General features: G+C 41.8%; 1 protein-coding gene across 1 annotated transcript in view; it reads right to left on the reverse strand.

Moving 5' to 3' along the window:
• RIMS2 (regulating synaptic membrane exocytosis 2) overlaps positions 1-14,356 on the reverse strand; it is a 616,900-nt gene that overhangs the window by 126,470 nt on the left and 476,074 nt on the right. The window contains exon 28 of the mRNA XM_084848966.1: positions 7,315-7,415. Within this exon, the coding sequence (XP_084705092.1) occupies positions 7,315-7,415 (101 nt within the window). The remainder of the gene's footprint in view (positions 1-7,314; positions 7,416-14,356) is intronic.

A 14,356-nucleotide genomic window follows, 5' to 3' on the forward strand; every position in this document is an offset into this window, starting at 1 on the left:
CTTGGTGAATACCATCAGGGCAGTGAAGGCACCGAAGGGTAGCACCTGAAACTGGTAGACGTTGGTACCGATGGCAGAGGTAGCGTTGGTGCGATTCATCTATGGTGATGTGAAAACTGGCATTCTTGAGGTCGATAGAGGCAAACCAATCTCCTTGAGAGAGGAGAGGCAGGATATATGCCAGAAAAATCATGCGGAACTGCCTGGGTGAGATGAACAGGTTCACAGCTGTCAAAGGTCCATTATCGGCTGAAGACCTCCATCCTTCTTTGGTACCACGAAGTCTGTTGAGTAGAACCTGTCCTGAAATTGAGTTCGAGGGAAAGGCTCAATCGTCCCTTTCTTGAGGAGGGTCTGAACTTTGGTATGGAAGATCAAGAACAGAGCAGTCACTGGTACACTACCATAGCAGGTACACATTCAAAAGGGGGCCCTGAAGGACATACGCCTGTGAGGGCGATCACGAAGCTCGTGAAACAAAAGAAATTAAAATAACAAGGACACAGATAGAAATACTTGATAGAAGAGGGAAAAGAAAGAAAAAAAAACTTCAGCTTTTTGTCAAAATACGTTTTTTAAAACAGCAAACAATGAGAGAAGCTCCCTATGAGGCACATGCAATGGCAGTCGAAAGATAACTGAGGGAAGAAGTGGGAACTTGCTAGGGACATACACACTAGGACGGGGGGGGGGGATTCCTGCCAAATTCCTCAGCTACAGAAGCTTCCTGAATCGAGGCTCTGTGCAGGCACAGAGCCCATATGTGTGATGCATAGAGACCACAAAGAAGAACATTCCCCCCCCGGCATAAGTGCCTCTCTGAACTCCTTACAAGTTGCAACTTTTATCACTACACCGTTTAGTGTCATGGTTTTAAAAAAATAACTATTGGAATTAGACAAATAATAAAGTATTTATAAAAAATAACACTTGTAGATCCCCACCTCAAACCCTGTCTTCAATTATTTCTCTAAACCTCTCTAAAAGCTTTTAAGCAGTAGGAACCCAAAGTTCTGTCAGCAGGAGACTTTGGCTGCACCAACTGGCCAGAGGGAAGGGGAGCAGAGCAGAGTCTGGAGGCAGCAGCCACACCCATTTTAAGTCTGAGGAGAAGGTTAATTAATTCCTAATTCTAACACAGTGAGGCTCTTCAAAGTGTGGGGGAGGGGGTAATTAGGGTAGGATCTTGCATGGAGAGGGCAGGCAAAGATGGGAGATGGATTCTTCTTTTCTCTAGGGATGTACGAAAGTCACTTACCTGTTCGTGGATTATGCTGATGGTGGGGGGAGACGTTCCGTCCCTCCCGCCGGAATCCTGGTCGGCTGGCTCTGCTCTGCAGGGATTCTGCAGAGCCGCCGGCCGGCTCCGCCAGCAGCCGGACATCCGGCCACTGGCTAGCAGGGAGACAAATGGCGGCAGCCATAGCCACTGCCGTTTGCGTCCCTGCAGTCAGCCGTGATAGGCTACGTAAATCCTACGTAGCCTATCACGTCTGACTTTAAAAAAAAAACAACACCGCGCGTACGCAAATGGCGGCGGCTGCGGCCGCCACCATTTGCGTTCCTTATTTTGGCATGTCTTAGTCTACGTCAAGATTTATGTAGACTAAGACGGCGAAAATAAGGGGAACGCAAATAGCGTAGCGGACGCTATGCTATTTGCGTTCTCCTTATTTTCGCCGTCTTAGTCTACGTAAATCTTGACGTAGACTAAGACGTGCCAAAATAAGGAACGCAAATGGCGGCGGCCGTAGCCACCGCCATTTGTGTACGCGCGGTTTGTTTGTTTTTTTAAAGTCAGATGTGATAGGCTACGTAAACATTTACGTAGCCTATCACGTTTTTTTTTTTTAAATCTAGCCGTGATAGGCTATGTAAATCTCTACGTAGCCTATCACGTCTTTTCTTTTTTTTTTTAGACTGGAAATGGCGGTGGCGGCAGCTGGTCGGAAGACCAGCCGCCGCAGCCGCCGCTGCCAAACCACCGCTGGAGCCGCCGCCGCCCGGAAGATCCGTCCCAGGTAAGTCTCGTCCCGGGGGGGGGGGTGGCAGGCTGTTCTGCCATCGATTTCGGGGGGCTGAATGCACTGGCATTCAGCCTCCCCGAGATCCGTGGCGGAATTCTCTGACATCCCTACTTTTCTCCCCCTGCTCTTGAACAAGCTGAACCACACAATGGATAGAGTGATGGGCAGGGAAAGAGTTGTGCTAAGTGGTGATAGTTTAACTACCCTATAAATAACTGCATACATCAAAACCATGCCTCTTGGGAAAGTTGAAAGAGTAGCACTAAGGCTGTATGTAGAGTTTGTGCTGCTTTCCTGTGCTTTTGAAAAGACCGTATTTTCTGTTGTCTAAAAACATGGAAGCAGCATGGAGAAAACACAGCGAGTCAAGGATTTGATTATGACATTGTGTAGTTTCCTCATAAAAGTGAGTGAACAAAAAGTGGTAATTCTAGAGTATATACCTCTAGGGCAGGTCCTCTTAGGGATCAGTAGCTGGTTAAAGAACAGAAAGCAGAGAATAGGAATAAATGGTAAATTCTCCCAATAGACGGAAGTGAATAGTGGGGTCCCAGAGGAATCTGTATAGGCACCAATGCTTGTCAGCCTGTTCATAAATGATCTGGAATTAGGAGTGAGCAGTGAAGTGGGCAAGTTTGCGGATGACACCAAATTATTTAGGGTGGTTAAAACAAAAAGGGATTGTGAAGAGCTCCAAAAGGATCTCTCCAAACAGGGAGAATGGGCATCTACATGGCAAATGTGATTCAATGTAAGCAAGTATAAAGTGATGCACGTTGGGGCAAAAAATCCCAACCTCAAGAATAGCTTGATGGAATCTGAGCTAGTGGTGACCAGGAAAGAGATCTTGGGGTTGTGGTGGACAGCTCAATGAAGATGTCAACCCAGTGTGTGGCTGCTGTAAAAAAAGGGAAACTCCATGTTAAGCATAATTAGAAAAGGAATTGAAAATAAAACTGCCAATATCATACTGCCCCTATCTATGGTGCGGACACACTTGGAATACTGTGTACAGTTCTGGTCACCACACCTAAAAAAAGATATTGTAGAGCTGGAAAAAGTGCAGAAAAGGGCAACTAAAATGATCAAAGGGCTGGAGCATCTCCCTTATGAGAGAAGGTTACAACAGCTGGGATTCTTTGGCTTGAAAAAAAGGAAGGTGAGGAGAGACATGATAGACGTCTACAAAATTAGGTGTTGTGTGGAGAATGTGGGTAGGGAGACATTTCTTTCTTTCTCTCAAAATACTAGAACCCAGGGTCATCCTATGAAGCTGATTGGTGAGAGATTCAGAACAGATAAAAGGAAGTACTTCTTCACACAGTGCATAGGTAAACTATGGAATTCGCTACCACAGGATATAGTGATGACCATCAATTTGGTTGGCTTTAAAAGGGGATTGGACAAAGTCTGGAGGAAAAGGCTATCGACGGCTACTAGTCCTGATGGCTATGTGCTATCTCCAGTACCAGAAGCAGTGAGCCTATGTACACCAGTTGCTGGGGATCATGGGAGGGAGGGTGCTGTTGTGCTCATGCCCTGCTTGTGGGTTCCTGGTCGACAGCTGGTTGGCCACTGTGTGAACAGAATGCTGGACTAGATGGACCCTCGGTCTGATCCAACATGGCTCTTCTTATGTTCTTATGTTTACCTCCTGTGGAAGCACCCACACTCACTGCCACCACTGACAGCAACATGGAGCAGCTCTAGCCTCTGCTGCCCACCTGTGTTGGAACCACCGAAATCCCACTTGGAAAGGCAAGCCAAGACTTTGGGCCCAAGTTTGTTTCCTTGTGGTGGGACTCAGAAAGTCTAAGGAGCTCTTGGCAGTAGCAGGGAGCACATTCTTGGTGGCAGTAGCAGCAGCAGGAAGCTTGGCAGTGCCAGGGCAGGTGGCAGAAGCAAGGACGTCCATTCAGTGAGTGGCACTTGGCCTGTGGTGAGAGTGGCAGCAGTGGATCAGCCTCACCAGGTGCCAATGGTAAGTTGTTCTTCCTACTCTGCTTTTTGTGTGGTGTGTTGTGCAAGTTTGAATGAGTGCACTTTCTCTCTCTGTGTGTGTATGGTCATGATGTCAAGTGGTTGTGAGCTTTTTGAAGGATATGTGAGTTCAACTCTGAGCAGGCACTAAGGATGCAATTCTGGTGCCTGCTCACAATATTCTATTCTGCATATTTCTGACTTACTACCAGAAATACGAGCACAGGGTTGCAGCCTTGTAACTTGTATGAATATGGAAATTTAATTAATTAATTAAAACTCACATGATTAATCTACTAAGGTATCTTTAATTGAGTGACAGCCCTGGTTTAGGATTGCCGTCCTAAGCAAACTACTACTCAGACTAGGAGGGATATTTCTATTTATGTTTTTACTTTTTCATTTGATCAACTATGACAATTGGATCAGCTTATTTCCACCATATGAGTGAAATAAAACAGAAATGCAATTCAGAATCTGTTGGTCTTCTTTGATACCTTTGCTTTCATAAAAGGAAAACTATTATTAGATTTCTGGAGTAAACACACTGCATTCCTCGGTAAGAAACGCTTGGACAATCACTAGGCCAGATGATTTAGAACTTAGAAGGAAACAATGCGTTTATGGTTGGACAGAAGTTATTCGGCATTTCAAGATAGGCTTCAACAGAGCCAGAATCTCATTCTAAGAAGCAAAATATTTACTTATACCTTTTGTTTCTCCCCCCCCCCAAATAATATTATTACTCATATAAGAAAGTGCTAAAACTATTTATGAGAACAAGAAGATGGGCTAGCAGTTTAAACCACAGCCCTTCAGTTACCAACTTTTATGCAAGAGGGCTTTTCAGCTCCTCTCTCCTGGCAGCAACTCCGTGTGTCCCCTGAAAAGACACCCTGAAAGTTGGGGGGAAGTCAAAGAAACCAATGAGATTCATTTAGTGCAAGTATTTCCAGCAGTGTAATCTTACAAAAAAGACATAAATTCTTCATACTAGTAATCATGCTTATTAAAATAGGGTTTATGTTTCAAGTGCTGGTTAATCTGGTTTCAAGACACCTTGCTCGATCCTTTCAGCAAATACCAAATATACAATGATGGCAATTAGTCTTTCTTTCTTAGCAATATTTCAAAGTGTGTAGCTAATAAGTTGCTTATTAATTACCAATGGTCACTAGGTAATATTATATAATAAAGCATTAAGCAAAAACACATTTATGTCATTAACAGACTCTGAACAGTCAAATCCAGTTTCTGATAGCATACTAATTTTCATATCACATGAGATAAATAAATAAAACCTGGCATAATATAACACGGCCTACTTTTTGTTAACTTGGATGTTTATGTTCCAGCAGCAAGAATAATACTATCAATCTATCAATTTATATAGAATTTGACAAAGATTATCTATCTGATTAGGCTACAAAGTAAGTCCATGGATATGGCAGCACCTGAAGCAATAATCCCAGTTTATATGCCAGATATTAACTATCTGCTCACTTAAATAATTTACAGTGCAACTCTGAGGTAAATGAGTACAGGATCGAAGCCTTAAAATTTAAAGCAGTGGCAGGGAACTTGTGCCCCCCACCAAATACTGTTGGACAACAGCTCCCATCACAAACCATTTGCCATGCTGTCTGGGGCTGATGGGTACTGGAGTCCAACAACATCTGAAGGGCCACAGGTTCCCCACTCTTGCTCGGAAGTGTAAAACTCTGTGAAAATAAGAGCTATATTAAAGGCTTTATTATATTTTTAGACATACAGCATAAGAATGAGGTACAGGATTTAGTGGATTTATTTCTAGGGATGGCGGAGAATTTCTCCCCGAATCTTCGGGGGGCCAAGCACCAACGCATTCGGCCCCCTGAAATCGGCAGTGAAATTCTCCGCCCCCCGCCCCCCCCCGGGATGGGACTTACCTTTGGCGAATGTCCCTCCCGGCGGCGGGTCCCGGCGGCGGTTCGTCGGCATTTCGTCGGGGGTGGCAGCCGGCCTTCCGACCGGCTGCCGCCGCCGCCATTACAAAGTGTAAAAAAAACACAAAACCCCGTGATAGGCTACGTAACGATTAACGTAGCCTATCACGGCTAGATTTCCAGAGTCAGCCGTGATAGGCTACGTAAATCGTTACGTAGCCTATCACGGGTGACTTTGGAAAAAAAAAAGCGCGTACGCAAATGGCGGCGGCCTATGGGCGCCGCCATTTGCGTTCCTTATTTGGTCCCGGTAGTCTACGTAAAGATTTCTTTACGTAGACTACCGGGACCAAATAAGGAACGCAAATGGCGGCGCCCATAGGCCGCCGCCATTTGCGTACGCGCTTTTTTTTTTCCAAAGTCACCCGTGATAGGCTACGTAACGAGTTGCGTAGCCTATCACGGCTGACTCTGGAAATCTAGCCGTGATAGGCTACGTTAATCGTTACGTAGCCTATCACGGGTTGTCTTTTTTTTTTTCCCTTTGTTTCGCGGCCGGGGAGACGGGGCGCTTCTCCCCGGCCTGAATTTCAGCCGGGCGAGGCGGGAAGCCTCCCCCCCCCGGCCTGAATTTCGGCTGGGCGAGGCGGGACACCTCCCCCCCTCACCTGAACTTCAGAGGGAGAAGCGAAGCGCCTCCCCCCCACCGCGAAGCACCCCTGCGAAAAGGTAAGTGACTTTCGTACATCCCTATTTATTTCTGAATGTTAATTCCACATATGTACTTATTCAATCATTTCCTCTCTTTACTGTTTACTACGCTCATCTCCTATTATTGGTCCATACCACTATATAACTAATTGGTGATTTATCACTTTTTGACGCAGGCAACTACTTTACATTCCTGCTAGTTTCTATTCCTACCATGCCAGTTCTTATTTATATTCCATGAGAGCTTGGCATAATTCGAGTTTTAAAGATGTGTTTTAAATCTCTCAGTTGCAATTCTATACACACTGACATGAGTGTACCATTAGCTTGGATTCCCACCACCCCTTTGAGCATGCAGAAAACACTTTTTCAAGTACACAGAGGAAGTGCATCGTGGCATCCAACCCTTCAAGGCCCTGACCTTTGGGGAAATTTTGGGGAAATGGGAGAGAGGGGATGCTCCCTAAGACAGAAGATGAAAAGCTCTCTTGTGCAAGGAAGTGACTTCATACAATGAAGCAGCATTCAGTGGGATTTACTTCCAAATACACAGGTACAGAATTGGGCTCTTAATAAAAAATGCTACCCATGTCATGACTATTAGCGTCTCACCGCTTGGTTAAGTTAGACAGTTACACACTTTGGTGCTTTTCAAAACAAAATGCCCTTGCCTTAGAATGATGATCCTGCTCCAGCCTGGAGTCTGATCCTGCTACCTGTTTGTACTTGTTCATTTTCATTTGGCGGTTTCTCTCTTCTACATCCATAGTACCTGTTAAATTCAAAATGAAATAATCAGTTAATTTGCAATTCTATTTTTTAAATGAAATCAATATTATAAGCACTTCAAACTATAACAGAGAATATTGGAGATTTACTTAAATGAGTGTGTATGTACTTCGACATAAATGTTAAACTCATTACTTTGTTTGTGATGAATAAGACAGCTACAAAGGCAAAAATAAACCCTTAGAGAAACAACCCCTCCACTTGTGAATTTCAGTGTTTTAACTTCAACGGTACAGATGATAAACATAGTTCTAATAGAAGGGTCTGACTAGGTATGATGCTGCTGCCAAAATATGCAAGAGAAAAAGACGCATTTAATTTTAGAAAAACACCACATGGAATATATAGATTTCCCAAATGGATGATAACTGATATCTTCTATTAATCTATACTCCCTTTTTAATGTGCCACTAAAAAGGCCAGATTAACATAGTCAACACAAAATAATGTTTCCCCATAATGTTCATGTATTGAAGTTGTCTTTTAAGTTTACTTTACAGATGGTCATGAGTTGACTTCTATGTGTGAAAGCTGATTATGTGTATTGGGTCTATGGAGCAGTTTAATAGACAGCAATAGCTACCATTTAGCATTTTTTAATGTATTGTGAGTGATGCATAAATCATTTGAATATATTGCCAAATATGGCGGTCTCTAGCAGTGTGGAAGACGATCTTAAGAGAAAAATCCTGTTTATAGTTAACAGAAAACTACTTTTTCTGTTTAAAAGTACCTTTTTTTGGCTAAAGCATCAAATCACATGGGAACAAATCACATGAGAAAAGCAAGTAATATGTTAGCATGTAGAAGCTAACAAAAAGTATTCTATTAATGGCTACTGTGTTGATGTACTAAGATAGCCCCAATAATCATTTCACCAAGTCAAGTGTCAAACAGCAATTGCAAACATTGCATAATAATAATTTGTTTGTGTGTAACAGCAGATTAAGCTAAGCAGAAGGATACTAATATTTATTTATTTGCAGTAACAATCTGGAACAGAACAGAACAACATAAGAAGAGCCATGCTGGATCAGATCAAGGGTCCATCTAGTCCAGCATTCTGCTCACAATGACCAACGAGCTGCCCCATGGGAAACCCACAAGCAGGACATGAGTGCAACAGCACCCTAAACCCTCAACTTTTCCCCAGCATCTGGTGTACATAGGCAAACTGCCTTTGATACTGGAGGTAGCATATAGCCATCAGGACTAGTAGCCATTGATAGCCTTATCCTACATGAATTTAACAGAACACTACAGCAGTCAACTTTGAGAAATGTATAAACAATCTCAGAATGGCAGTCTACGAGAGGGAGAGAAGGACAGCATGCATACAATGAGGTGAAAACATGTTTTGTTTTGTTTTAAAATAGCAAATTGTTACCGATACTCTTGCTAAAAGGGGCTTTTGCAAAATATGCAGGATACTTTGGTCAAGTACATTTTATTTTCTCTGGACTGCAACCATTATTTGGTAACCATGCAGTTAAGAGGTCTGCTCTTCTTGTTTAGACATAATTATTTAAGAATATTTAAGCAGAAGTTTTTTAAAAAAAGGATAGTAGAATTAGGCTGAAAGATTTTAGCTGCAAAAACTGTATTGAAGATTAATTATATTATTGCAGTATTGGATAGTGTTTTTTTTCTGTAAACAACCCGCAAGAAGTGCGGGAAATGATTTTACAAGTGGAAGCTGCAGCTACTGGCTATTCACATTTAGGAACCTTAATCATAATAACAACAACAACAATATAATAAAAAAACCTAAGACCAATGTTCTACCAACAGGCAGTATCCATTACTGTCCCTGTACCTTGGCTGCTTGTGTTGAGTCAGTGGAACCCAACTCTAGTGCAACAGGAAGCTAGCCCTTCCTAGAGAAATCCAGGAAACAAGCCAAACTGCTCATTTCCAGAGCGGAGTTCCCTTCTGCTAGTTCTCCTGACCTGTTCTGTCTGGGAAAAGAGTGTTTTGGTTCGTTTCCAGTTGCTTTAGGAAGCAGTCGCTTCCTGCTGCGCTACCAGTGGGTTTTGATGGCATGCAGGCAGCATTGGATATTGCCCAGTTTTAACAACTCTTCTTAGTGCTCCCTTCAGAAGCGTTACTTTGATGAGCACTGAACAGTCCATTTAATGTAAATTCTCAAATGTGGTTATGAATTAACTATGTCCCTAAGCTAATGTACAAAACACAAACTAGAGAAGCCAACAATTTAAACAGGAAATATATATTTGCCATTTGGTTAGTTGAAAATTAGCTTTACCAGCTTTTGCCTGTTCACTTTTTTTCTCCTAGATGGTGGTGTTAACACAACTATAATGCTATAAAGGCATAATGTTGATTAAAAAATAAAATGTAAGCAAATTAACAGTCCCCTCTGTGTGTGTCCCCCCCCCCCCATGGGCAAAAGGAGGTGATCCTATGTGGATATAACCCACAGACTATTTGTCAAGGACTTTAAACCATAGACTTTAACCCTTAATCCTTTCTTAAGGAAACATTTTCAAATGTTCACATCCTGTTGTTGTGCAGGATAGGCTAGTGGCCCTTTTGTGTTCATATTGCTCTTGGGAAAGCAATCATGTCTACAATGTCTAAGGTACAACTTTTTAACAAGAAAAAATTATTTCTCCCATAGGATGGTGCTTGTATTGTTTTCCAAAAGAGATTTACATGTTTGTGATTAGTGTTGTGTTTTTGTTGTGTTTTTTAAAATAGGACAACATAGTGATGGGACAGATGTCAGTTGTACTGCTTACCCCAAAGCAGTTTTCCTGATTGCATCCAACTCTACTATTTCTGGAAAATAGCAGCTGCTGAAAAGTAACACTGCAGCTTTTGTTTTAAATAGTGAGATCTGAGCCCTTTATAGAGGCAAAAAATGTTTGAAAATGCAACTACTCAAAGAACAGGAGAAAAGCAAACCCCACTGTTTAATACCTGACTTACAGCTATGATTGTTTTCATATATATTCTTGCTCATTTCTGTGGTCTGACTATCATTTACCATTACCTTGACTTGGCAACCAGTACTACCCACAGGGCAGTATACAGAATATTTAAATCTCTGACCATATGGCATTTTAGAGAACCTTTTTTGGTATCCCCCTTGCCCAAAGATAATGAAAATCTTTGAGATGTGAGCACTGAGATACTGGGTATCTAACAAGTAGCTTTGGTGAAAAAGTAAACCTGATCCCAACATTGAGGCTTTAAACCATCATGTTAATTTCAAATGTAGAACGCATATTTAAAAGGCTCATATATGGATGAGGGGGGGAGTGGAGGATCTGGAATGGACATTCAGAACCTAAAAATCTGTACAGGTGAATAATGTCACTGCAACTGCATAAACTGTAACACTGCACAAAAGCTAAATTCAATATGCACATATCTTGATGTGCACTTGCCTGATGACAAAGCATTCTGCCTCCAATCTGATTACGCATGTTGCAATATCTCTGCGATGTTACAGAGGATCACAGGGCCCATGTGCCACAGCCTCCTTATGACACTGCATTAGATTTTGGGGTACACCAGCATGCTTCATTGACCGGGCTAAAAATATTGCTACCAGCTAAAAATATTGCTACCCCAAATAACCACTTGGGCTGTTCATGCCTTTCTTGTTTAGGATAATGATTAGATGTGAAAATTAATGATGCGCTTGATAGGAGATGGCATTTCCATACCATTTCAAGAAGCATAATTATCCCTGTCATAAGGATAATAAAGACCTACACAGGTCTTTACCAACTGAAATTTCAAGGTAGTGACCGACAGGATATCCTTCTAACCATTCTTGAAGTACATTAACCCCCATTTTGTTCCATGAAGTAACAAGACTTTGGGAAAAGGTGCATCCACTAGTGCCTAGTGCTAATGAGATCTTTGCAGGCCCATAAGCCATAGAATAGTGCCACAATGCAGCTGTTACAGAACCAATAACACTCACAATAAAAACCAGAATTGAATATAATGACAACTGAAGTCCAAAAATAACTAAGAGCTACCCTGGGAATGGATGTCAAAATCTAGGCAGTTAGGTTCATGTTTCTATATATATCCTGAAATAACAATAACGATGCAAGATGCCAAGTCAGGAGGATGTGTTTGTGAAAAATGGTTGGTCTATACTAGTTTTATGTTCAGCTGAATTTAACAAAGAGTATGCAGATATAAATTAAAGTAAAGAAAAATACTTGGTTTTCATATTTGATAGTATAAAGATGGGAATTAGCAATCAAAAGAGGCAGCCCTGAGATCTACACAGCTTGATACAAGGGAGGAAGGTGATTTCCAGTACAGCTGCACAGGCTGCTTAAGACTCTGACCTACTGCCTGTGTACCTGTTAGTTGAAGCAATGGAGGAAGAGGGACTGAAGGTGGGGTTCCCTGGGTTTCACACCCAATAGGTTGGTGAAGCAGGACATCAGGATGGCTAAGGCCTTGCAACAAGTAGTTGCTTAGAGAGTCCACAGAGTGCTAGAAGGCCATGACTGCAAAGAGGGCTACTTGAGGCAATGATTTTTTAAATACAATATTTTCATCCCAAGGCATACACTCAGTGCACATACTACAGGCTGTGACATCTACAGAAGAAATAATAAAACATTCAACATGCTGCCCTACCTTCATCCCCATTCTCTGGCACTGTGATGGGTAAAAAAAGACGGGGTGGGGGTAAAGAAGAGAGAAAATGCAAAAGAAAAAGAAGATAATAAACAGAAATCATGAATTTAAAAAATAAAATATGCATGAATAAAATTCACCAAAACATTTTTTTCTCCAGGCTATCAACCAAAGTTAGTGTTCTATTTTTACAAATGTATCAACATTATTGGAAGCGTTTGTGGGTCCTGAGCGCAGCCTTACCAGAGGAGCCCCCTGGACATTTGTTCATTTCTAGAATCATTAACACCTTCTACACAAAAAGCAGCACAGCAGGTGTCAGATATAGTTAGTGTACACTTCCTTTGTGTAGAATGACAGAAGAATGAAAAAGAAGTATGCATGCTATATTTTAGCACAATGAATCTTCACAATATGCAGCCACGTAGTACTAGCAGAAACTGAAAGATTCAGTATTGTTTCCAGTAGCTCCTTTAAATATTTTTGTAGGTTATCCATTTGTAACAAGGGTATGATCTATAATGGCATGAGTAATAACTGGATAATTTTGGCTAGCTGGAAACAGTCAACCAGGAAGCAGCTGCTTTTGAAGACTGAACCAAATGCTTAGTGGAGAGACTACAATGGAGCCACTGGGATACTGGCTGTGAACAGCTAGCTGACCAGCAAACACAGTGCAGGAGGTTACTGAAAAAACATAGTGAAAAGCTTGTGTATAGTGGACTAGATATGTATAACATTATTAGAGACAACCCCCACTATGAACGGAGAGTCTGCCCAGAATCCCATTCAGAATACAGTGTTCTTGGAGCGAATTCTCAATTTCTGTGGGACGTAAGCAATGTTAGAAGGACCTGGAACCTGGACTCGTGCACTGCTTCAGCTATAGCGGGCAATTCTTGAATTATGCTGTCTAGTTTGTCTGAACAGTGGAGTAAGTCATGGTTTCATGCAGCAGCTATAACGTATGTAAGGGACTCACCCACCTTGATCAATGGAAAGTCTCCATACTAAAGCCACACATTTGTGGAAACACTGATGTAGACACTTTTCACATGATAGTGCTGAAGTGCCAAGCCCCTTACATTCATGTGTGTGTCTTCTTGAGGGTACACACACACACACACACACACACACTGACGTAGAGGCATTAACACTATTAAAAACCGTATTTTTCATGGAAATTCCTCCTGTCCACTACCTAGCATACAAAACAAAGTTATACGAGAGAAAGGATACAAGTAGAGGTCTTGAAAACATTTTAAGCAATATATGTGTTCCTAAGAATTTCATTCAATCAAAAAAGTACAAGAGTAGAAGAACTTATCACATAGTACATTGAAATCAAAGGTAGATGATTCACATGTCAGCCAATGCTTTTTCATCAGGATTAATTTGCTTGTAGCTATAAACATATGTTAAAATGAGAGTGTTTCTAAAGTATGTCCAGAATGTATGCTTAATGTGAGTTCTGAATGAACTTTTATATTTATATAATATGGAGACTGGATGTATTCATTTCCTAAGAAAGCACAACCATAAGCACATGCAGCTGACTAACCCCATATTGCTTCCCTGTTTAGCCTTGCCTCCCTTCCTCTGTTGCTTGCCCCATGTAGGATTTTAGATTCTAAGTTCCTCAGGGCAGGCACCTAACCTCTTGTAGTCTGTAAACCTCCACGCATACTGATGGCACTATATAAATAAAAGAATATCAACATAACACTTTCAATCTTTTGATAAGGTCTACATAGATTGTCTTTTACACACCACTTGTACAACCAAGATTTAACACTTCTTAGAGAAGCCCCAAAATGAGCAGAAACACTAATTTCTGGATTGGGACAGGTCAGTGGAGCTCCCTTATGAGAGCTCAGCTCACCTGCCCTGTTCCAGAAACAAGCGTTTTTGCTCATTTCTGGTTGCCCTTGGAAGCACTAAATCTGCATTCTGCAAGTGGTGGGCGCCGCTTACAGAAGGGTACCGGCAAGGTGCAACAGAATCAGCGGGGGCGCAATTGTCCCATTGGATACTGCCCAATACTAAGTTGTTATTAACACTACTTTGTGAATGGTCACTGCAGTCATTTTACATATAGCTAAGCTTTCATGTAATTATCATTGTTTTTATTTCTTGCATTTCATGGCATTTCATTCCCCTCTGACCTCATTGCTAATATTGTTTTCTTCTCCTTACATTTGTGAGTGTGTGTGCGCGTGCGCGTGCACGTGTGTGTGCACACGCATGCATGTGTGATCCTGAGCTGACTCAGGATGATATTCTATTACT

Source organism: Heloderma suspectum, chromosome 4 (genome assembly GCF_057233095.1).
Source record: "Heloderma suspectum isolate Gila_16-S chromosome 4, 16-S_ref, whole genome shotgun sequence".
NCBI classification, from domain to species: domain Eukaryota; kingdom Metazoa; phylum Chordata; class Lepidosauria; order Squamata; family Helodermatidae; genus Heloderma; species Heloderma suspectum.